The 22,904-nt window shown below is 36.8% G+C and overlaps 1 protein-coding gene across 2 annotated transcripts; it reads right to left on the minus strand.

Annotated features, from left to right (window-relative positions):
- Positions 1–231: 231 nt before the first annotated feature.
- LOC125816302 (uncharacterized) lies at positions 232–21,633 on the minus strand. Of its 2 annotated transcripts, none has more exons than XM_049495888.1 (31): positions 21,194–21,633; positions 19,875–20,337; positions 19,524–19,778; positions 19,198–19,410; positions 18,958–19,089; positions 18,717–18,846; positions 18,584–18,630; positions 18,394–18,495; positions 18,186–18,293; positions 16,495–16,637; positions 16,338–16,432; positions 16,167–16,245; positions 15,342–15,393; positions 15,179–15,259; positions 14,796–14,891; positions 14,590–14,693; positions 13,474–13,930; positions 12,194–12,229; positions 11,803–12,004; positions 11,591–11,718; positions 11,277–11,457; positions 10,943–11,178; positions 10,728–10,823; positions 10,047–10,133; positions 9,913–9,945; positions 9,677–9,811; positions 9,535–9,595; positions 9,353–9,408; positions 9,211–9,267; positions 8,992–9,112; positions 232–624 (listed from the first exon to the last, which is right to left on the minus strand). In XM_049495888.1, exons 1-31 carry the CDS (start codon positions 21,574–21,576, stop codon positions 488–490), a joined length of 4,506 nt encoding a protein of 1,501 aa, XP_049351845.1. In that variant the 5' UTR covers positions 21,577–21,633; the 3' UTR covers positions 232–487. The 2 variants fall into 2 exon arrangements, with proteins under 2 accessions (XP_049351845.1, XP_049351844.1); XM_049495887.1 differs by having other exon boundaries at positions 11,591–11,724.
- Between the last annotated feature and the right edge of the window lie 1,271 nt (positions 21,634–22,904).

The following is a 22,904-nucleotide window of genomic DNA, read 5'->3' on the forward strand; positions in this document are numbered from 1 at the left end:
TACTCTAATAGAACTAAAACTTACTCAAGACATATTTAGGAACTATACAAAAAGTAATATGAATACACTTTCTTATAATTAAAATATTTTAAAACATGTTTGAAATTCCACATTCAAAGAAAAAATTGTTTGACTTCTCAAATTGTAATGTTGTAATACTTGCTCAATAGTATATACAAGCACAAGACACCTTCTTTCTTTCACGCATCATAGTAGGCAGTAAATCACGGAACTTATGCCTATTCCATCACTTCTCAGATGGGCTATACCAAGCATGAGGTGTGAAGGATGGAATATAGAGCAAATGCAGAGTCGTACAACTCAAGGCTGGGCAAGTTCCTAAGGATCCACCCACCCACCGATCATTGACATACATATTAGGCAAGAGTTAGAAATCAATAGACCTCACCATAATATCTTGAGTTGACTGTGGCTGTGTCAGAGATATTTTCTCGGTCAGCTCTTGTTGCTTGAATTAATTAGGTCCTCATTCACCAGCAATATCTGTGGGTTCATCTATATCCATATTTTCTGTTGAAACATTGTCCATATTGTCTTTTTGATCATCTACATATGCTTGGGAGCTAACTACATCCCCCATCAAATTTTTATGCTTCAGATTGCCTGCCAAAATAAAGAAATGGGTTAAGGCAATCAGTACATGTGAGGACGAAATTCAGATATGTTTGGCCTACGAAAATTTAAGCCTGAAGCATCAAGATTTTCTACAACTAGGCAAAGCTTAAGTTATCAATGCAACAAACTGTTAACAAACTTTCACGTGTGTGGGGACACCAGAAAGAATCACCAGAAGCATGAAATTTGATTATTATGCTGTTCTAAATCTGGAAAAGGACCACCACCCTCAGCTTTAAAAAGAATTCTCATAGCATCATAATTTGTTTGACATAGTTCCTATAAATGTAACAGATGTGGCGCATGCTTTCCCAGAATGGATCAAATTGATATCAGATCAATCAAATCCATGCATGTATTGAACATGGAAAATTTTGGCTTTTAAATCTCAGCAAACTTGATTAGTACAACGACTAATATTTTTTTTATAAAGGTAAAGTTGTATTCTTCAGCATTAAGGGTATGTTGGCTACCTCCAAAAAGTTACACGCTATATCTATAATTACATAGATCCTAGGAAGTCTACCAACTGTTCTAATTCTTCTATACCATCTTCTTTACACCAAAAAAACAACATGTTAATGCAATTTCCTTTAACTTTCTGAATAGTGTTAGAATATTCTCATGACACTTGAGCTTTCTTTCTCTCCAAATAGCCCAGACACAAATAGGTAGTATAGACCACCATCTTTTTTGGGTCTTGCTCCCTCCCCCTTCCTCATCCAACAGCTCAAAAGATCAACAGTATGTTCTGGCATCACCTAGGGATCTTGAGAAATGATGAGAATCATGTGCCACACCTGAACAGTAATCCTACAGTGTAGGAATAAGTGGTTGTTAGTTTCTTCCTTCTCATGACAAAAAAAAACATCTGGAGACAATCTGGAAGCCTCTTTTTTTGAGTTTTTCCTGAGTGAGACATGCCCTTCTGGAGACCAACCAGGTGAAGCATTTCGCCTTGGTTAGGGTGTTGCCCTTCCATATTTGATTCCATGGACCAAGAATTCCCCCTGAGTGAGTCATGATCTCTCTCTTATACAGTCTACTCACGGAATCAGAGTCGTGTTTCCATCTTATACCATCTGCTTCTGTAATAAGGCCTGTGAATTCACCAAATCTGAGTAGCAGTTCAGCAATTGTATCCACTTCCCAATCATGTAGATTTCTCCTGAAGGTGAGGTTCCATCCTTGACGGGACCAGATCTCAGCAATTTTAGCATCATGATTGGTACAAAATGTAAAGAGATCTGGGAAGACCGAGTTTAAACACTTGTCCTTCCAAAAAAAATATTTTGTTACCCTTTCCCACTTTGAACACCAAATTCTCCTTCAAACTAGACATAGATTTCTGATTGATCTCCATATTGATACCCCATACGTGCTATCTACTACATTAGACACCCACTCCTCATTCTGCCCATACTTGTAGAGAATTACTCTTCTCCATAATGTCTGATCTTCAACCACAAATCTCCAAAGCCATTTAGAAAGTAAACTTTTGTTTTGGACCCTCAAATTTTTTATACCAAGACCTCCTGTCTTGTTGCTTAGTAAGGTTGTCTGCCATTTAACTAAGTGTATTTTTTTCCCTTCTTTATTCCCCGACCATAGAAAATCACTTCTCAATTTATCTAACCTCTCTTCTATCTTTGTTGGTAAAGGGAAAAGTGACATAACATATGTAGGCAACGCTTCCAGAACCGAATTGATCAGAGTGACTCTTCCTCCCAGAGATTGATAAGTTGTTTTCCAATTAGCCAACCTCTTCTCTATCTTCTCAATGATTCCATTTAAAAACTCAAGCTCCTTGTGATTATTCCCCAAAGGCATTCCCAGGTAAGTAGTTGGTAAATGCTCTATCTTGCATTGCAAGATGCTTGCCAACATCTGTATATTTGCCACTTCCTTGATTTGGAAGATGCTGTTTTTCCTCCCGTTCACAGCCAGCACGGAAATAGCCTAAAAAATCACCAAAACAACTCTAATGTAACTAACTTGTTCTGCCTCTGCATCGGAAAATATTATTGTGTCATCTGCATATAAAAGGTGGCATATTTGCAAATCAACCCCGAACTGGTTCCTATGTTGAAACCCTTTATCTAGTTGTTCTGATTGGCCACTCTAATCATATTGTTAATACCCTCCATAGCTAAGATAAAGAAGAAAGGGGAGAGAAGATCTCCCTATCGTAGCCCTCTCTCTGAAGGAAAAAGACCAGCAGGTTCTCCATTAACAAGTATAGAGAACCTAACAGTTTTGATGCAAAAACCTATCAATTTAAGCCATTTGTCTCCAAACCCGATTTGCTTCAAAATATTAAGTAGAAACTCCCAATTGACATGATCATATGCCTTTTCTATATCAAGCTTGCACATTATTCTTGGGATCTCTACTTTAATCCTTGAGTCCACACACTCACTGGTTTATTAACACAGCATTCATAATGTGCCTACCTTGAATGAACGCCATTTGGTGATTGTTCACTAATTTACTTATCACTTTCTTTAATCTCTCAGCCAATAGCTTACCAAAAACCTTGTACACACCACTAATGAGACTTATGGGTTTGAAATCCCTAAGTTTCATAGCTTCTGACTTCTTTGGGATGAGAGCCTCATAGGTGGCATTGAGGCTCTTCTCTATTTCATGTCTTTCGTGAAATTGTCTCACTACATTCATGAAGTCTGTCTTCAGTATCTCCCAAAAGTTTTGGAAAAAACTCATCGGAAAGCCATCTGGTCCGAGAGGGCTTATCACTGGCATATGATTTTATTCAATTAAAAACGTCATCTTTCTCAAATTGCCTCTGCAACCATTCATTTTCCTCTTGTGTAATGCTTTCTGCTCCCTGTAGAGTAAAATTTGGCCTCCACTATTTCTCTATAAAGATTTTGGTAGTAACTGATTATGGATCTTGTAACCCCTTCCACCATCAACTTGTCAATAGTGTTAAATCTTTATGGGATGTAGCCATCATATGAAAATACTTGATATTTTGTCTCCGTGTTTGAGCCAATGTACTTTAGACCTCTGCCTCCAAGCTATTTCCTCATTTTTTGCAACATCTTCAAACTCCATTGAGAGATGTACTTTCTGAAGTAATTCATCATATGATAGTAGTCTCAACTCATGAGTCTTTTCTAAAATTGACGGCTAATTTAGAATTTCCTCTTTTCTCTGATTCCAATTGTTCCTATTCTCCAGCTTCCATTCTTTTAGCTTCCCCTTTAGCATCCTCAACTTAAGGCTACGACATAAGGGCTCGTACCAATGATATTGAAAGATACCCACCATTCTTTAACCTTGTCTAAGAAACCCTCTACCCTTAACCACAATTGTTCAAACTTGAAGACTTCTTCAAATTTAAATCTCCGCATTCAAGCATAATTGGATTGTGGTCAGAGCCTATTCTGGGAAGCATGTTCTGTTTAATCCATGTAAAGGTCTCATCCCACTAGGAAGAGAATAAAAACCTATCGATTATGGAGGCAGACATGTGGTTGTCCCCCCCCCCCCCCCTCTCCATGTGAAAGACCCCTCAAATAAAGAAGGATCGATTGAACTCCATCTCATTGTCCGTTCAGAAAATTCATTCATTGGTATAGTAATTTTGTGCCCTTCTGATCTTTTGTTTGGATATTCTGTGGCATTAAAAGCTCCACAAGCTACCCAAGGCCCATTACACAATTCTTTGATGTTGATGAATTCTTGCCAAAGTCCTCTTCTAATAATTATTTGGATCAGAGGAAGCATACATAACTAAAAGAAACCATGTGAATGTCTGATTAATGCCTTCAAACTTGCAGGTTACCATTTGGTTTGCTGTTATCATCAGCTCTCCTTTCCACACCCTCTTATCCCACATTACTCCGATACTGTAACATCTCGCTAATTGAAAGAACTAGAAAGAGTTAGAATTGGAAATAGTCATTTTAGGAAAGAAGGAAAAATCTAGAAATTTGTTAAGCTATGTTAAGTTTGGGTTTTTGGTCAACATCAAACGACCATAACTCCTAGCTCAAGATGAGTTAGGTGTGCTTCCAGATGTCGTAGGAAAAATCTTGGAATTATCTTTCCAACGCCGCCGAGTTTGCGCGATTCCAAGTTCGTATAAGTGAGATATGCCCATTGGAAGTTGGGTTGTTCAAATAAGGAAAGTTAAGAGTTAAGTCAGAGAAGTTAAGAGTCAAGTCAAGAGGTTAAGAGTTAAGTCAAGAGAAGTTCATAAAGTTTTTCACAAACATTTTAACTTTGTTTTAAGACTTAAGCTTTGAGTTGATTAAAGAGCAAGAGTAAAGTTCAATTCTTCAAAGATTATACGGGGCACTAAGTATTCCCAAAGAGTTAAAAATGTTTTCACATTTGAGCAAGAAAGGAAACACTAATTTCTAAAAAAAGCTTTTGAGTAATTATCTCAAACCAAAGAAAAAGTTTTTTTTTTAAAACATATGAGCTGAGTATATTTTGGGAGTAGTATTGAGCACCGATATGGGGACGCGAGTTCATAATAACTCAAGTCTCCATAAACCATATAGCCATCACGGGTAGAAAAGGATCATACTTTCTAGATGATTCCTTAGTGCTCTTTAGCATAGACTAGTGGATTCACTTAGTTACGGCGTTATATATGACGGCAAAGTATAGGATAGTTCTGGCAACGTGGGTAAGACGTTGAATCACAACTTAGGCACATAGTGGTGGTTGTCGGTTAGAGAATCTCCCACAGTATTATATTACTTTATTATATAAGTAAGTTGAGTTGTTATTGCATTTTTTTAACAAACTGAGTTGCTTTCTATTATTTTAAAAGATTTCCATATATTGCATGTGTTGTTGCTTTTACTGAGTTAAGTTATTCATGAGTTGAGTAAAGCCAAGGTTTTCAAGCTTATGTTATGTTTAGTATTCCCCTCACATACTCGTACATTCAATGTACTGATGTCATTTGGCCTGCATCTTTTAAAGATGCAGACACAGGTAACTCATCCAGCGCCTCGTTCATCCAGTTGAGCACTCAGAGTCAATTGGTGAGCCTCTTTGCTATCCAGAGGACTCCTCTTTATCATTTGTTTTAGTATTTAGTTTATTAGGATGTCGTGGGTCTTGTCCCGACATCCCTCTTTGTTTTAGAGGCTTCATAGACAGTCAGACAGTTAGTTATGAGTCATTTAACTTTGTATTTCAAATGTTTTGCTATGAGACTTGAATAGCTTTATTGGCTAGTTTGAAGATTTCCTTTAAAGACATTTTAAGTATTTCATAAGTTCCTTATTGAGGTATTTCTAATGTTTAAGTCTTCCGCTGAGTAAGTAAGCCAGGCCAAGGGTTCGCTTGGGACTAGCAATGGTTCTCGAGTGCAAGTCTCGCCCAGGGTGTAGGCTCGAGGAGTGACAGATACCACTGCTTCTGCCTATAGCATCCACATGAAATTCCCTTATCCATTTATTTTGCCATAATTGTTTGAATACATTCACCTCTGGTCCTCCCAATTTTGTCTCAACCAGAACGTAAATAACAGCCCCCCAATGTTGAAATAATCTCCTGACTATCCCCTTTTATCTTCTCCATTTACCCCCATTACATTCCAAGAAAGGATTTTGACTGTCATTGGAGATTTGTGTTTGTTATTCTCCTCCTGTTTCTTGACTCCACTTCTTTAAACTTATCATGGAATTCCAAATTTCTTATCTCCTTTGGAGTTGTGTTCTTTGCTTTGATTGGTGTTGTATCCACCTTCTTCTGCCTCAATTCCCCCCTCTTTTGATCAATTCTTAGAAATTGATCAAAAGCCACCTTATCACATCCTTCAAAAGCAACCCCAAAGAGTTGGTTGAGTTTAAGTACATTGGATTATACCCAAAGTGAAGCTTTGTCTTCAATTTCTTGTTCTGAGAGACTATCATTAATTTGAAGAGGAAGAGTATCTTCAAATAATGTTAATTTGCACAGAAGAGCAACTACCCTGGTGAAGTTCTCTCTTATCAATTTCTACTAAATTAATTCCTGCCTCCTCGGTATCATAAATAACCGTAGGCATGTTGATGAAATGGGAATTACTTGAAGCATGGTATTGAGGGGTAGAGTGGTCATTGTCCTAGCTAGATATTTTGATAAATTTTGTTAAAAGTCGGTTAGACACGGGTAGTTAGTTACCAGCTGTGTATAAGCATATATACTCTGTAGTGTGTAATTTTGTCTAATAATTCATTCTCTCAGTAATAAACATCTCAGTTTCCTCTCACTGCTTAGCTCTCTCAAATGGCTAACAATGGTGTTTGAGAATTGTTTACATACAGAATTTATCAATGTTGTTATCTTCATCCCCTAATACTTCTGACCCATCAAAATTTATCACATCATCCTTAGCAAAAGATGCTTCAGTTCTCACTCCAATCCCCATCTCCATCTCTGATATACTCGAGCTCAAAAAGAAAATATTCTCTGTCGGAAAGAGGTTGTCAACAAAAGGTTCCTTTTCCAACAGAATGGGGTCTTTCATAGGCAATTGGGCTTCCTATGACCGATTACCTTTTATTTTGAATTGGTCCAACACTTCTAATACAATTCCTGGGCCCAAACTTTGAATTATTTTCCTCACATGTTCTTCAGGCAGACCCATGCGTTCCTCTTCCCCATTTTTATTACAACCTAACAGCGAATCATTACCCAATATGTTGGGCTCCACCTCCTTTGGGATAAAAGTCTGCAAAGAGTGTTGCTGTGAGAGCTCCCTTCCAGATACATGTTGTGTTGTACCTTTTGTTTGATCAATCTGCATTAGATCTGACTTCCGTCTAAATCTCGCCGAAGCTTCGCACCATATCGGCAAAGAAAAATTGAATTCTCTATCACACACTTCTACGTATGCCGGAATTCCTTCAGAGGACCTTTGACTCGAATACGTCCCCATCTCAAGTGATTCTTAAGTTGGGTTTCTTCTTCTGCTTCAATCCATCCACCGCACTGGTCATCCATCTCCTTCATCACTTTATCAGTCCATATATGTAATGGTAGTCCCACAATTCAAACCCAAAACCAATCAAATTGTTTTTGGGATGGAATAGCTCCCATCGTCAGAGACCACCACTCCAGTTCCAGTAGATGGTTGCTCCTACTCCAACTCCCTGCTAACACATTTTCAGCATCCCTTCTCGACTGAAATTCAAAAAGGAATTGGATCCCATTCAAATCAAATACTTGTATGTTGTGGATGCCTCTCCATGTGTTCTGCGCCCATTTCCTAACATCGTTACGAGAAGGTATCTCATCGCAATTTGGGAAGCCGCCACCCAGACTTCTCCTCAGAGGATCCTTATCTCCATTGTGCTACTCTCTGGAACTGATTGAAATTCATTAGGGGGCCATCTGTTTTTTTGAAAAGCTTCCTTATAACTTCTTTTTTCTATTTGCCCATTACTGATTATCTCCCCTGCATTTAAAGTCTCTCTGTAAAATTTCAGCCTTATTAATAAAGACCTCAATTTTCTTAGAGAGATCAAACCAGACAGCATTGAATGTGATTTCAGGGAGAATAATAATAGATCTCAGCTCTCCTTTAACCATAATAACAGACAGAAAATCTACCATATTGATTGTACTTCAAAGAGCAATAAATAAGGGTAGTTAAATCACTGCATCTCCAAGTTTTGAAAGATTTTCCTTTGATTTCTGAAGCTTCATTAAATCTTCTGCAGAGCCACTGTAGAGCTACTCTACTCAGCTTCATTCTTCTCATATATAACCTAGCACTCTCCACCCATTCAAACCTAGAATCTGAGGCTAGTTTGGTATCAGTTAAGGCATAAGACTTACCCCCTAATCTGAAAAAGATTCTGCTCTCCATCTTTCTCCTAAATAATTGATGAAAAGAAAGGTAAGTGCTTTAACCGAAGACGCAATGAGAGGTGAAAGCCCTTGTGGCCTGAAACGATCCAAGAAAAAACTGAATATCTGAATAATGTCGATTCACGTGCCGGCGCGTGACTTTGATTTCTGGGAGGTAGTGGTGGCGCGTGCGAGCACGTGGGGGGGGGGGGGGGGGGTTCTGGGGTTGGGTCACGGGAGTCTGGTAGAGGCTTTGGTGGAAGGAGATTATTGTCAGAAAAAGAAGAGGAACAGAGGATTCCGGTGATCAGAAGGACTAACGGTGGGGTTATGGGTTGGAAGTCGATTTTAAAATTACATCGGGATTTGTGTCTAGGAGGATTTCGAAAAGGCGCATGTCTCAAAGGCAAGTATCATTCACATTAAACGGTTGAATGTTGACAAAAAACAGCACAACGAATAATATTATAAACCACCATTTGATCAACTATCTGATTGAAGTAATATTAGGTAAATGCAATGTCAAAATACCCATCCAAAAAGTGCATCCACTTGACGTTGAGTGAAGAAGTTCCTTAACACGAAATAAGAACCGCTCCATAGATCTCTTGGTGATGGGGATTTTGCTAGTTATTGCTGTTTGTTTCATGCCCTGTCAAAAAGAAAAGAAAATACAAATGAAAGTGCAGAAAGATGTCTAGGACACAACGAATGAACATAACCTGACCAAAACATATGGGATTTCTGTACCTTTGCGTCTGAACAAAGCGTCTGGATAGTTCTCGTTGCTGTCTGAAGCTCTCTAACCTGGTAATAAATATAGAGAGGCTCCTTAATCTAAAGTCAGTTTTCGCATCTACTATAGTTCAAGCCAGTAATTCACTCATCTTACCATCTGAATTATTTGCTCACGGTGCAATTCAAATTGCCCCTGTAAGAAGCCAAAACCTGAAGATATTTGTTAATTCCAATACATCATATTTTGTAACAATCACAATGATGAGGCCAAAGACTACACCCTCCCTTAACTGAAAAATAAGTCCTTGTACCCTGACCCGTGATAGAGGTAAGTACCTTTGAGGAAAGAGTCAACAAACTTCCCACCAAACTTGACAGCAATTGCACGGACGTTGACCTATTAGTCAACACCAATTATGTCAGTAGCATAAAGCTAAGAGGCAATCAAATAAGAAATTTAAGCAAGATAACCAACCACCTTATCATGGGTCTTGCACAAATTGACTAAAGATACAACCACATTAACAGATTGTTGTAGTTTCTTCAGAAGGCATTTGACATCTTCCACTTCACCACCACCCCTGGCTTTCTCCAGGAGTGAAATTTCCTTTACCTAAGCAAGTAAAGAAAAACATAACAATTATTTTCATCATGGAATTTCCATCTGTTGATGTGTAGCTTCTAAATAATATATGCAATATTTTTGGTACCAACCAAGCGGTTAATCATGGCAAGGTTCTCTTCATGCTGCAGCATCAAGTCATCATCAGTCAACGTCTTCTTAAGAACACATAAATTCTCTGGGAAAGATAATGCACACAGAATTAAGCGCATAGTGGAAATCTTACCAATACCCGGTACCAAATGTAAAATGTTGCAGGACAGAGAGTAGGAAAACAACAGCCATCCTCCAATGCAGATCTGTGTGATGAAACCTGGCATATAAACAGAATAGGATTAAGTTAGGGTTTTCCTAGGAGTGTATCACGGTGACAGACCAGTAAGCATATTATATGCTAACATTATCTAGAGACTGAAATCCCATGACTAATAAATTATAGAACATTTTTAAGACATTGCATTTCAATTCTTAAAATATTAAGAATATGTAAACATTCACTTAAATCTTGCCACTTAATATGCAAATATTGCTGCTCTCATAATTTTTCCAATATATTTGAACCAGTCAAAATGTAAATGCACTTGGCTAGGTGCAATCAAACAAGTATTGCATAGTCATGTTGTAAGCTTATTTAAAGTGCTAAAGGAGGTTATAAAGAATCCTTAAGGTCTCCATTTACACCTTTGAACTAGAAGCATGTTGCATAACAGATAGAAGCTCAGCAGAAGGTTTTTGATGCAATGTGTTAAAAACATAGCAAAGTTTTAGCAGAATTGTAACAGATAAGCTCACAGCAGAAAGTTTTGATGCAATATGTTACATATCTAGGAAAGTTTTTCACTTCGCTTCAAGCACAACAAATGATCTGTCAAAGAAACAATTATGTAAAACCACCTAATATATGCACCTGGGGCAAAACAGAGCAGGCAAGCTCACTTAGGGAATCGGAAGTGGACTGGCAATTTTCCAAGTAAATTCGTAAAAGCTTTTGAATTACCTCTGCCTGCAATTAAAATAATCAATCAAACTAGCAACCCTAAAATGAAGAAAACATATTGAAGGGTCAGCAGTCATCCAAGAAACACGATGGTGATGTTTGCTGTAGCCACTAGATTAACATACTTTGACTTTCTGACCATCTTCAGTGTCATTAACACCATCACACTTTTGCATCAAGAGTTTGTAAGCAGAAGTCCCCAGCTTCTTGGACAGAAAAGAAAGTAGCTCTTTTGAAAAACCTGTACGAATATCTTTTCCAATATCGTTGAGATCGTTATCTAGGATAGCCCGGAAAGACACAAGTACTGATTCCAAGCTTAACAATACTTCGGAAGCCAAAGCAAATGAAACAGCACATGCTGCAAGGAAAAAAGTCAAGTGGTAGGGGCTAACATATTCTTCAATGGTAAATGAGAGAAATATGTGATCAAGAAGAAAAAATTCATAAGTAGCATACCCGCATCAAATATATTCCCAACAAATAAATATGCACCAGCATATAAATAACCTATATCTCCTGGTGATGGATTCAATTGCATGCCTTCGAAAAAGCAGTCTAAAATGCTGATTGGCTGTAATGCCTCCAGAAGATCAGAAAGTACTGACCTGTCTCTCTGAACATTAGGTATGTTTAACATCTGCAATTGAGGTAAAAGGAAAAGAAAACAATGAGAAACAAATTTGATAAGAAATTCTAGGAAGGAAAAAAGAAAGGTGCTTCCCCACCCCTCCATTTCCTTAGGTTCTGCTTTTTAGACCGAAATGTTTTACCTTGCCAAAGCATTGAAGTGTCTCTTTTATGACAGATCTAGAACCTGATGGTCTAAAGCTTGTAATGTTGGGTATATCAGGATTTCCAGCAAAGGCAGAATGAGTTCTCCAATGATCTGGGCATGTGTCTGTATCTGCATAAAATCCCTGTAAGATATTCTAAAATTTGGCAATATTTCTTCCAAGGCATCTGACAAAGTCAGCTGTAATACCTTTTCTAACACCAGATACTGCAGAATCCAAATGTCTTCTAAGGGAAGGAAATAGTGGCTGAATTTTGCTTATGAACTCTATTACTTTCATCTCACCAAAAGCAGGAGGAACACTCATGCGTCTAACCAATATATGCCTTCGTGGACTGCAGTAGTCCAGCTTTTTGTTTAGATCCCTCAGAAAATATAGACAAAGGGGCAACTGGTACCACCAGGGAGTTAGATATTCTCAAAGATTGAAGTCTAAAGACAAGTACATATAAATTTACGCACCAATTTCCAAATATTATAAATGTAAACAATTAAAGAGGAAAAAAGAACTGAACACGGGTGTGAGAGATTCATCTATACACTAGTGAAGAGGGCATGACTAAAGGAGCTCACTGAATACCTCATAAGCTGGATCTGCACAGCAGGAATCCTGAGTCTGCATTGAAAAACCATACTGAAACAAGTTAGAAACGCTGTACGGGCCCAACAATGATTTCTCACAGCTATTATGTGAATTTACACATTGCAACGATATCAAGTGTCAACTTAAAATCAGAACTCTCTCTCAGTTCAGAAAAATCTCCTCTTTTTGTACTACTCTTAATTGAAGGAAATAGAATTGCATAAATTGCCAGAATAGAACGAGATGTACCTCAAAACTAATGACCGAAGAAAGATATGTCACTTTTCCTTTACAAAAATTATAACAAGGGAAGGTAAAAACAATACCAGAGGAAGATGCAAGTTAGCAAAGAAACATATCAACTGATCACAAGAGTAAGGGCTGAGTTAGCAATCAATCAACTCATCATCAGAACAAAAGCCTACATGGATTTGGTTTGAAAACTGATTCTGATTATTTAGATGTGTTCATTCAACAATAAGTACAATATTAACTACTTTCATCAGAGTAATATTGTGGCTATTAGTCCATAAGGTGGCATTCCCGCGTGACTACCAAATATTAAGCAATTAATGAATGTGATAAACATTGATGAAATCAGGTAAATAATTCAAATCACACAATCCCCAAGTCTTTAATCAAATAACTATTCTTTTCTTTTGGAAAGGTATCTTAGAGTTTAATACTCTATCATGCTACTAAAAGCATTTTGTGCTCAAGAGAAAATTGTGAAATGGAAAATATCACGAAAATGCCTAAGAGGTGTATTCATGGTAATGAACTCTCAATTATCTTCTTAACTATCTAGATGTTTGACTAAACCTTGATTGAAGAAGAAAGATACAGTTCAATAATCAAACAAAGGATAAGTATCAAGATGACACCCCCAGAAAAGTAACACCTCAGTGGCTATTTGAAGATTTTGTGTTTCTTAAATTTTAAATTATGCAGATTTAGATTTTGTGTTTTCTGTTGGCTATTTGAAGCCCTCGTATGATTAATAAATTTATTGAGAGACATTTTCAACCCTTTTTTGCTACCCCATCTTTTAAAAAAACTAACAGAAGATCTGAGATGCAAGAAATACCCAGCCCACAATATCCAAATAGAATGGCCAGGAAGAAATGGAAAATCAAATGAAGGTTGTGCACTGGAGGAAAAAGGATTTGAAAGAGTGACACTAGCGAATAAACCCATATACTTCAGGCACTGACTGGCTCAAATAATAACCCATTGAGACAGTGAAAAGAAAGAACTCATTAAAACACTAACACTACCTTCTGAAAAGCTAAGATAGCAAAGCAATCCAGCAAAAGAGGCCTGAATTTGTGTCTTTGTGCTTCGACATGCTCCACAGCAGTAGAAACATCTACATTCGCTGACATATTAATATTACGTGGCTGATTCACTGATGGCTCGGGTGCACTACCTTTAGAACACGTTCCAGAAGGACCGGTGCTTGGTTCCTGGGTTGGAACTGCACCTGCTTTCCTCAAAACATCCATGATGGTTGGCTGCCTAAGTTTTCCATCAGTAAGTGATGCTTGGCTGTTCTTCTTCTCTTTCTTCTTCTTTTGTGATAGACCAACGTTACCATTACCACTCTCATTCTTCATCTCCTGATCTCTATTATGATCAAGTTGGTTCGGCGACAAGGACTCCGAATGAGGTTGGAGTTCAGGTAAGGAAAAAGAGCATTGTTTGAGGGAAATGTTTAGCAAGCTCTCCAGAAATCTGAATTGGTAAACTCTTGTTAGCTTTATGAAGTTCTGTTGTCACAGCATGATTCTTTATTGAGAAAAAAACTGCCTTGTGGGTCAAAGTTTTCATACAGTTACTGATGCATATGCATATTGCAGAGTAAAGTTGCTAGAGAGAAGGAACACACATTAAGGAAGTCTACTATAGCAAGATAACACATTCATCCAGGTCTGACATTTGTAAAATCAAAGCATAGGATGAATACAGAATGAAAGTTAATCATTTGAAAAATTTATAATTATGTATTTATATATCCTTGTAACCTGGAGGAATAAAGATTTTTATACAACTGCTTCAAATCACTTTGCAACTAGTGAAGACCCATATAAGTTGAGCAAATACTACCATGTACAGAGTGGATTATTATCTTATTCTGAAATCTCACAGAAAATTCAAAAGAAGTAGTGGGTGCTCCTTATAAAATACTGGGACAATGCATTTCCTTTTACCGTTAATGTTATTAGGTATAGGATCTGGGAAACAGATAATCATCCTTCACAATTTGTTTGTGACAGATGCACGAAGATGAACAGAGTTGACAACTAGTTAGGAGATCAAAAAGCGTCCTCAAAACTTGCGGGGTCAAAAGTTATATCATGCATGGCATACAAGAAAAGGACATGTGGACATACACAAGGTTCCTCAACCGCTTAAATAGTTTAAGAGTTATCTCCTCTCTTGTTGCTTGACTGACTGCATTGCACTCATCGACAGCTTGAGTACAGAAGGCATTGAGCTACATGATATACCCAAGAAGTCAGATAGCATGCTTAAACATATCAAGTTGTCAGAAATAAATTACCAACATCACACTGGCGAGATTATCAGCACTACCTACCAGTTCCCGCAGCCAATTGGCAGCATAGTACAATGATAGAATCATGATTTGCTTTTGCTTTCCACTTAAAGAGCCCCAAAGTGGTTCACGGAAGAACTGACACAAATATAATAGACACAATTAGCACATGAAAGGCATGCAGCAGGCATAACATTATCATGGTATAAGTAAAACTCTCCCACCAGATGGGAAGAAAGAGTTTGGCCCATCAAGTGCTTCATCGACTGCCAAGTGACTAAATATTGTTTTCCGAATAATTCTAGCTTAAGGATCACCACACTTCAAACTTGAACAAAATGGCAAAGCCAAATGTACCAACTAATTTCACAGTGAGTGTGATTGAAATTGTTTATAAGAGTAACTGGGAAGGCACTGAATCCCACCTTAGAGGAAGGAAGGTGTATAGGACAGCCAAGAAGTGCATCAATTCCTGCAAGAGATCCTTGATTCGCCAACCCCTCAATCTAACAAAGAGTTGAGATCAAACATGGAACATTCAAGGATTTAGAGGATGAAATTCTTTTTAAAAAATTTTAATGTACTTACTGAAGATAGCAAAACAAAGTTTGCAGGAAGAATTTGCAGTGATGAAGCAGCCCTGCATAAGTTGTATAATATGAGACCATCTATGCAGAATAACAACACTGACAGGCAGAAAATTACCAGAACCTAAATATATATCAATAAGTCTAAGGTTACTTTGGTGATTTTGACTCAGAAATTCAATTTTAAGCAGCAAAGGAATACTAGGAGAATTTTTTATCATAGACGCTGCAAGATTGCAGTGTGGTGCAAATGTCAAATTTTCCCTCAAGCCCATACAACATCTTCAAGGTGCAATAAAACATCTCCTAGCTGCAATGTTTTGGCACAATTCATTCCATGAGTTAAAAGAGGGCAGTGGGACTAACTGATAGATGTATATAGCTTAATTAAAGCCGCTCCACAATTTCTGCAAAGGTCAGAGTTTCCTCTAACTTCAGAAAATGTCCTTGAAGTGCAGCAAAATATCTCCTAGAACCTTTTTATCATATTTCATAAAAAGTGAAGGATGAGCATAACAGTTTTCCTAAGGGAGTCAGGATAATATCTGCGTAAAGATGAGCCTAAGAGCAGGAAATAATTTTGCAACAAAGAATTCCTTTTAGATTGACAATTTTATTTCCTAAACCTGATAATCAGAAGTTCAAGCTCCCATGATAAGTTAGTGATTCTCTGGCTTCATAGTATCAAGCCAGTTAGTAAAAGTGAGGTAATAAAAGTAGGTGTGTTCCTCTCATTTAATTTTTGTTTGTTTCCATACTTGAAATTCAGCATATAAGGGTGTATAAACTTTTCAAGCAGTAAGACGAAGAAGAATTACAAAATTACCGCAAAGAAGAGGATACAAGTGGCAAGATATTGAGACATATAGGAGATATGTCTCCGTCGAGGTTCATCCATAAGTCTCCTGCACTTACAAACAAAAGTCAAAAATTTAATTGATGATTATTTAATGGAAATTTGCTAGTGAAGTTTCTGGAATGCACATGTGGAGCTTACCTTCCAAACCACAATATAAGTCTTTGACCATAAGCTCCCCACCATCGAGGTCACACAAAAACTTTGATTCGAAGTCCCCAACATGTTTGCTTGTCCTGTGAGTAATGCACGTTTTATGTACTATGATATAAATCTTTGGGGATAATCATGTGCTTACCATTCCACTATGGCTGGATGAAGTGCTTTTTTCTTCAATGCTAAAGCCAGTTCATCATAAAACATAATTAATGGAAGTGGTAGCTGCTTGCAAGAGTTCATAGATGTTTCCAAGAGCTCCAAAGCTTCCTCATAATTTGACTTCTAAAAAATCTCAAAATCAATAAATACCAAATCTCATAAGTTGGAAGCATCATAACAAAGCAACTATGGCATGAAATTTTTTAAAATAGAAGCTCAAATATCTAAAATATCATGAGAAATAAAATAGGGAAACGCAACATGAAAAACTAACTCAATGGAAGACATCCCGGAAATATTACAAGATAATTCTTCTTCTTTTTTTGAGAAGGTTACATTTGTGCATATTGACAAGTTAGTACATATAATTCTTGAAACCTGTCTGGAGAAACACACAGCTTGATATCAAGTAGTTTGAGGGAAATATTAAATATAGCAAATGGCTAAGTAATTTTTTGTTTTAAAATACGATCAGCATAGTTACTCTCATTAATCATCAAAAATTGTGAAGGCCAAAAAGGAATATTACCAAGCACTTTAATGATGATATATACATGTACTTGTCATGTTCTAAAATAACAACCAGTGTTGAAATTAGATGATAAAAATGTCTACCAGTAAAGGAATAGAAGATGTTTTGAAGGACAGGTCAACAATATAATGAAGATCAGATCTGACTGTATTATTTTCCTCTGGTTGGTGTAATATGAGTTTTGTCAATGATGTGGAAACTTTGTTACAGTGTGTAGAAAGCTTACATAGATAGGTTAATGTTTTCCTCGTTTGGTTAATTGGTTTTTTTGGAGAATGTACTCAGGCATTTGTGCTATATCAATATTACTTACCATTTCAAAAAAAAAAATGTTTACCAGTAATCATACAGGGAAATTATTTACTGTGATACCAACATAGAAGAGATCTACCAATAAAAATACTTTCGCTGTAAGCAATATTGAAACACATTCATAACCTAGAGCACTAATAAACAAATTTAAGATAGTCAGCAAAGCACAATAATCTCGCAATACAGTGTATCTGAGTAGAACCAAATGTAGCCAGTACCTTTTCATATCTTCCACTTTTTCCTACAAGTCTTAGCTACTACTAGACCTCCATTACTGAATTCACATAAACCGTATTGCTACTATTGGCACTAAAAGTTGTACTCAGTTCCATTTTATAATGCCAGTTGACTAGATAAGTTTGAAATATTAATTAACTTGTCCATTATATTAGTTTTATTGTAAGAAAATATTATAGTAATAGCTGGAAGTTAATTTGACATAGAGAACATAATATCGAAATTCAATTTTTTGAATAATTAAATGAATTTGAACTCTAAAAAGCTGTTTAATAACAAATGGTATATGTAGCCTCACTATAGATAAGGAGTTTTGGTCATTCTACGAATATAATGCTGAAGTATGTCTTCTGGTTTCTAGTAGTAGTCCTTCCTTTTGAGAAGACTACACAATATAAGTATTAAATGAATGATTAGCTAGTGTGTATACTGATATACAGGGCTACTAATAGAAATCAGAAAGACAAATTTCAGCATTAAAGGATTGGAACAGGGTCAAATAATACATGATTCAAAAATACTGCAACATCATGTTGTTTAATTTGAACAATTAGAATAAGATAAAGTTGCCTCAAGTATCAGCAGGCTACCTGAGATGATGGAAGATGCTTCGTAGTTTTTGCATCCCCAAGGTAGGATACTATCTTAAGAGTTCCAATTAAGCCCATCTTCTTATAAGTAAGATCAGGATGACTCAACTGCCAGAAGATTTAAATAGGATAAGTTGTCATTGTAACTCGAGAGAAGGATACTGTCACAAATCCTAGAGAATGTCATATTATCCATTTACAGATTTACCTGCTTTCTCACAATCACTAGTAGTTCATTTGAAATAGGAGATCCAACGGGCCCAGTACTCACTTCAGCAGAAAATGCCAGAAGGCTGAAGACTTCATACACCTGAAACATAAAAAATGCTTCTCAAAGACAAGCCAGGAAATGGCTCAAGTCATGATACCAAGAGAGGCACAGTGATGGCTTCACCAACCTTATGCAGGTTTTCACTACTAAATGTCTCCAAGTAATCTAGGATGCCTGAAAAGAAGTATTAAGATAAGCATATAACTAAAATTTATGGCAAAATTTTCTAGTCAGCATTAATATTGCTCCAACAAGCACACCAGTTATATGAGAAGAAAGTGGAATCAACTCCTGTGAGTACTTCGAGGCTAGGAGGACCATCACATCCATAGCAGAACTCACTTCATGACTTATCCCAGAACCCACATGAGTAATTAATGCTCCAAGGACCTTCAAATAAGAAACAGCTAATTACACTTGGAGCATGCAATACAACCTTTTGCATTTACTTCAAAAATCAGGAGAAATTATTTATTAAATGCTTCAAGAAGACAATCTTACTTCCTGCCTTGAATAACTATCCACAAGCTCTTTGAACAGATTTGTGTACATGCGAACGCCGAATTCCCGTACTTTATCTTCTTTGCAAGCCAGTAAGTACTCAGAAATGGAAAGGAGGGTAGGAAGATAATCCTAGTATAGAGCATAATAAGTCAACACAAAGAACTGCACAAATATAGCTTGCACAGGAAAGGAATATAAGGTTTTGCACTGCGATGAATACCAAAGTGTAGGCCATACCCGAGTCAAATCCGTATTCCCAGAAACACATTGATCAAACATAGTTTCCACAATACAGCCCTCAAGAATTTTCTTCTTCAGTAACTTCTCAACAATCTTTTGTAAAGGCTCGTTGTTCATGTATATAAGCGTAAGCAACCATATGTCTATGACCTTATGATCCTGAACTTTCTCTAGGCTTTTCAGTTCATTCAATGTCTCTTGGCAAATTACCTACCAACAATTCACCATGTATAAAGAGCAGAACAGATGTAAATATTTATGCCTATTGACAAATGACTCAATGAAATTATCAAGTATAAAGAAATAGAAATTGTAAATCCCACTTTATTAAATCGAAGACTTGTTCGCAAGGCATCAAGTATTGAAGCTTCTGTATTGTTGACGACTGACTTTCCCTTCATCTTACTCTGTTGTGAGGTCCAAACGTTTGATGCTCCAACAAGTTTCAGTTGATGTCGGATGTGTGAAATAATCCTACGAGTATTGGTTGGTGTAGCCAAAAGCAGTAAGAATCTCAATAGGTAGGGCATATGCTCCGCATCAATAGTTCGGATACAAGATAACGCCACTGTAATGACCTTTTACAAGTTTCACAAAAAGGGAATTGCTATTCAGGTGAAAGTCAATATTTAGTAGATTGACCACTGAATCTAATACATGTTCAACAAACCAACCTGTTCTTGCAACATATCATCCAAATGAAGGTTAGAGAAACAATCAAGCATGGGAACAATTATGGAAGAATCCTCTTGAAGCATCTCCTGAAGCGAATCTACAACAGTTTTGTTGTTTTTCTCCCCAATAATCTCGGGCAAGGACCCAATTATCTCCTTCTTCAAATGAACCGGGCAAATAGATAACACTTGAAACAGTTTTTCTGTAAATGCTTCTGAATCTACAAGGAAGTCAAGCCACCGGAATTGGTTAAGGATCAACCTTGCTATGTCCTCTTCAAGACATAAAGAAGATGATCTCCCTCCAATATTTCCGGCAGGGTCCACATCAAAATACTCAGGAAGCTTTTCGAGCAGCAAGTTTTGAATGTCTGACTGGACTGCAGGAATCAGTAGCAGTACTCTTGCCAGGCTGTCACTTCGTACTGATCCAAGTCCATCTCGTTTTGAAGGTGATAAAATGCTGTTGTAACCGAATAGTTGCAACAGTTAGACATGCTGATGAGAAGCTTTCTCAAGCATTTATTTCTTATTTTGGAAAACGAATAATAAATTTATTGTTCCACAAGTATTATGCATCTCGTGTTTCCAAGAAGCCACAAAAAGCCTTTTTTTACAATTCAAGATCCATTTATTGGAAAGCATAAAAATGATACCTACAAGGGCTTCCCATGAATGAATCTAAAATCCCATCTGTTATAAGTGACCAAGTAAGAAATGATATTCTACATTTATCATTTCCATTATTTCCTATACTAAGATTCGCAGTCCCTTGCCAAAAACCATGTATCACCCTTGAGACATCTGGTAGGGGTTAAAAGCTAGAGTAGTAACATGTTTTTGGGTTGTGATAAAAGAGTTCACTTGTCATTTAGATTCCTGGTATTCTAAACACAAAAGTGCATAAAAACAAGAGTTACATGCTAATATTTTTAGCAAAGTAATACTATGTTCCACAGGAAACGTACACAAAATAAAATAAAACAACATAAAGCTATTTCATTGCTCAAAACATTGTGTGTCTTCATTGCTTTTCAGCTCTCATATATCGGTGACGTTGAAAAGTAAAATGTTCACCACACAACCCCCTCTCTCACCACACAGTATAAGATAATGCTCCCTTTGACCAAACTTAAGTCCCAGTTTATTCCAAAATTAACTCTAATCTTTTCAAATTTGTTTACACACTTAAACTTTATGCAGTGATGTAATGTTCCCACTGACGCTCTAAGATGCTTTTCATTTACTTACTAACGCAATTTACAAGTAAAATGGGAGGCAGGGAGGGAATAATGAACAGAGCAGTCCTTCATGCTTACCGCCGAAGGTTACTGGGAGAGTTGACGTAAGACGAGAGACCCAGGAGGAACTCAGACTTTAGAGAAGAATCGGATGAGAAGAGACTGTTTAATTGGTTCCGAAGCTTATGTAGATCAGACGGTAGACAGGGCGGGCCCGAGGGGTTGATCAGTGTACAGCCGGCATCCGCTAGAACTGAAATCATTTTCTCAATCGAATTTACAGTTTGTGACTGTCTTAACTTTGGCGCTTCCGATTCCGAAGCTGTTTGCGGAACATTTTCCTCGTTTGCGACAGCGGATTTGGGAATTTTGTTGGGCGGAGCAAACGGAGTAACGAATCCAGTTTTCAATTTCGCCGGACGTTTACGAGGACCGATTTGCTTGTTCTGGGGAAGAACCATCTTTCTTCTGCTAGGGTATCTGAGCTGAAGATTGTGTTTGAAGCTTCTGATAATGGAGGTAAAAAGGCGCCAAATTTTTGAGAAATTTTGAAATTAGTAAAGGAGGGTAATTTATATGTTTAGCCCAAAATTGTTCTTAAAATTGCAAACTTTGCCTCCCATGGTTCATATTTTGCATTTAGACCCTTTATCAAATTGTGATTCTATCCATCAAGCCCCCAAACTACTTAAAGAATCTTCACTGCCCCCTAAACATTTTTAAATTGAACATAACACCATGAGAGTGTGGATGTGTCTTTGGGCTCTTCTACTTTTTGACCCATAACCTTTCTGTTTCTCTTATTTGTATCTTTCCTATCTTGTTATTTCAACAATAATATACCTTTAGTATAATCTCACATGGCAAAATCAAAATGGGTGATGTACGCATATTTTTTTTCAATCATTATAAGGTAGAGAAGCTAAAGAACCGTTGATTTAGTTATTTTGCAAAAAGTTCAATAAATTAGAGCACATATCACTAAAACAAAAAAAATAGAATATTATACAAGTCCTCAAATTATATCTCGTGATGAAAATAAAAGGATATGAAGTCTATCTCTTTAAAAATATGCAAGGGCGCAAAATTAAAAAAAAAACTTGTAAAATAACATATCAATTGACTCTAAATATACTATAGCACTTATAAAAAGTGTATATTTAGTATATCTCAACGATAACAAAAGTAAGTAACTTGTAAGGAAGTTTCTGCAAGTTTTCTTTTTATTATTACTCAACATTAAGGGTGTGTTCGGTAAAAAAAAAAAAAATCTAGAAAAATAAGTGGACTTTTTTATATTCTTGTCTTCACTTTTTTTAATCTTGATGCTCTTCTTCGTGTTTGATATATAAATTAAAAAATATTATATTTAAAATATTTATATATAATTTAAACAAATACTATGGAATATAATGTTGGATATAAAGTGTGGAGTGTGGGTGAAGATAAAGTGTGTTGAGCGTGAGGAGGTCGATGTGATAAAAGCATGTGTTGAGCCCTTTCTACCACATCTCCCCTCTCCAATCCTCGATTTGATGATTTATATTTATTATTAATTTAGGTATAAGTAACAAGTTCCGTTGTAATCTAGTTGGTTAGGATACTTGGCTCTCACCCGAGAGACCCTGGTTCTCAAGTACCGGCAACGGAAATATATTTTTTTCTATTTTTGCTAATGTCAAACAAATTTCTCTAAATAAAATAGGATTGGTACCTAATTATATTTCTTACACATGTTTTTTTCTATTTTTTGTTAATCTCAAACAAATTGCTCTAAATAAAATAGGAT

Source organism: Solanum verrucosum, unplaced genomic scaffold (assembly GCF_900185275.1).
Source record: "Solanum verrucosum unplaced genomic scaffold, falcon-dt-bn FXZP01000261.1, whole genome shotgun sequence".
NCBI lineage: Eukaryota > Viridiplantae > Streptophyta > Magnoliopsida > Solanales > Solanaceae > Solanum > Solanum verrucosum.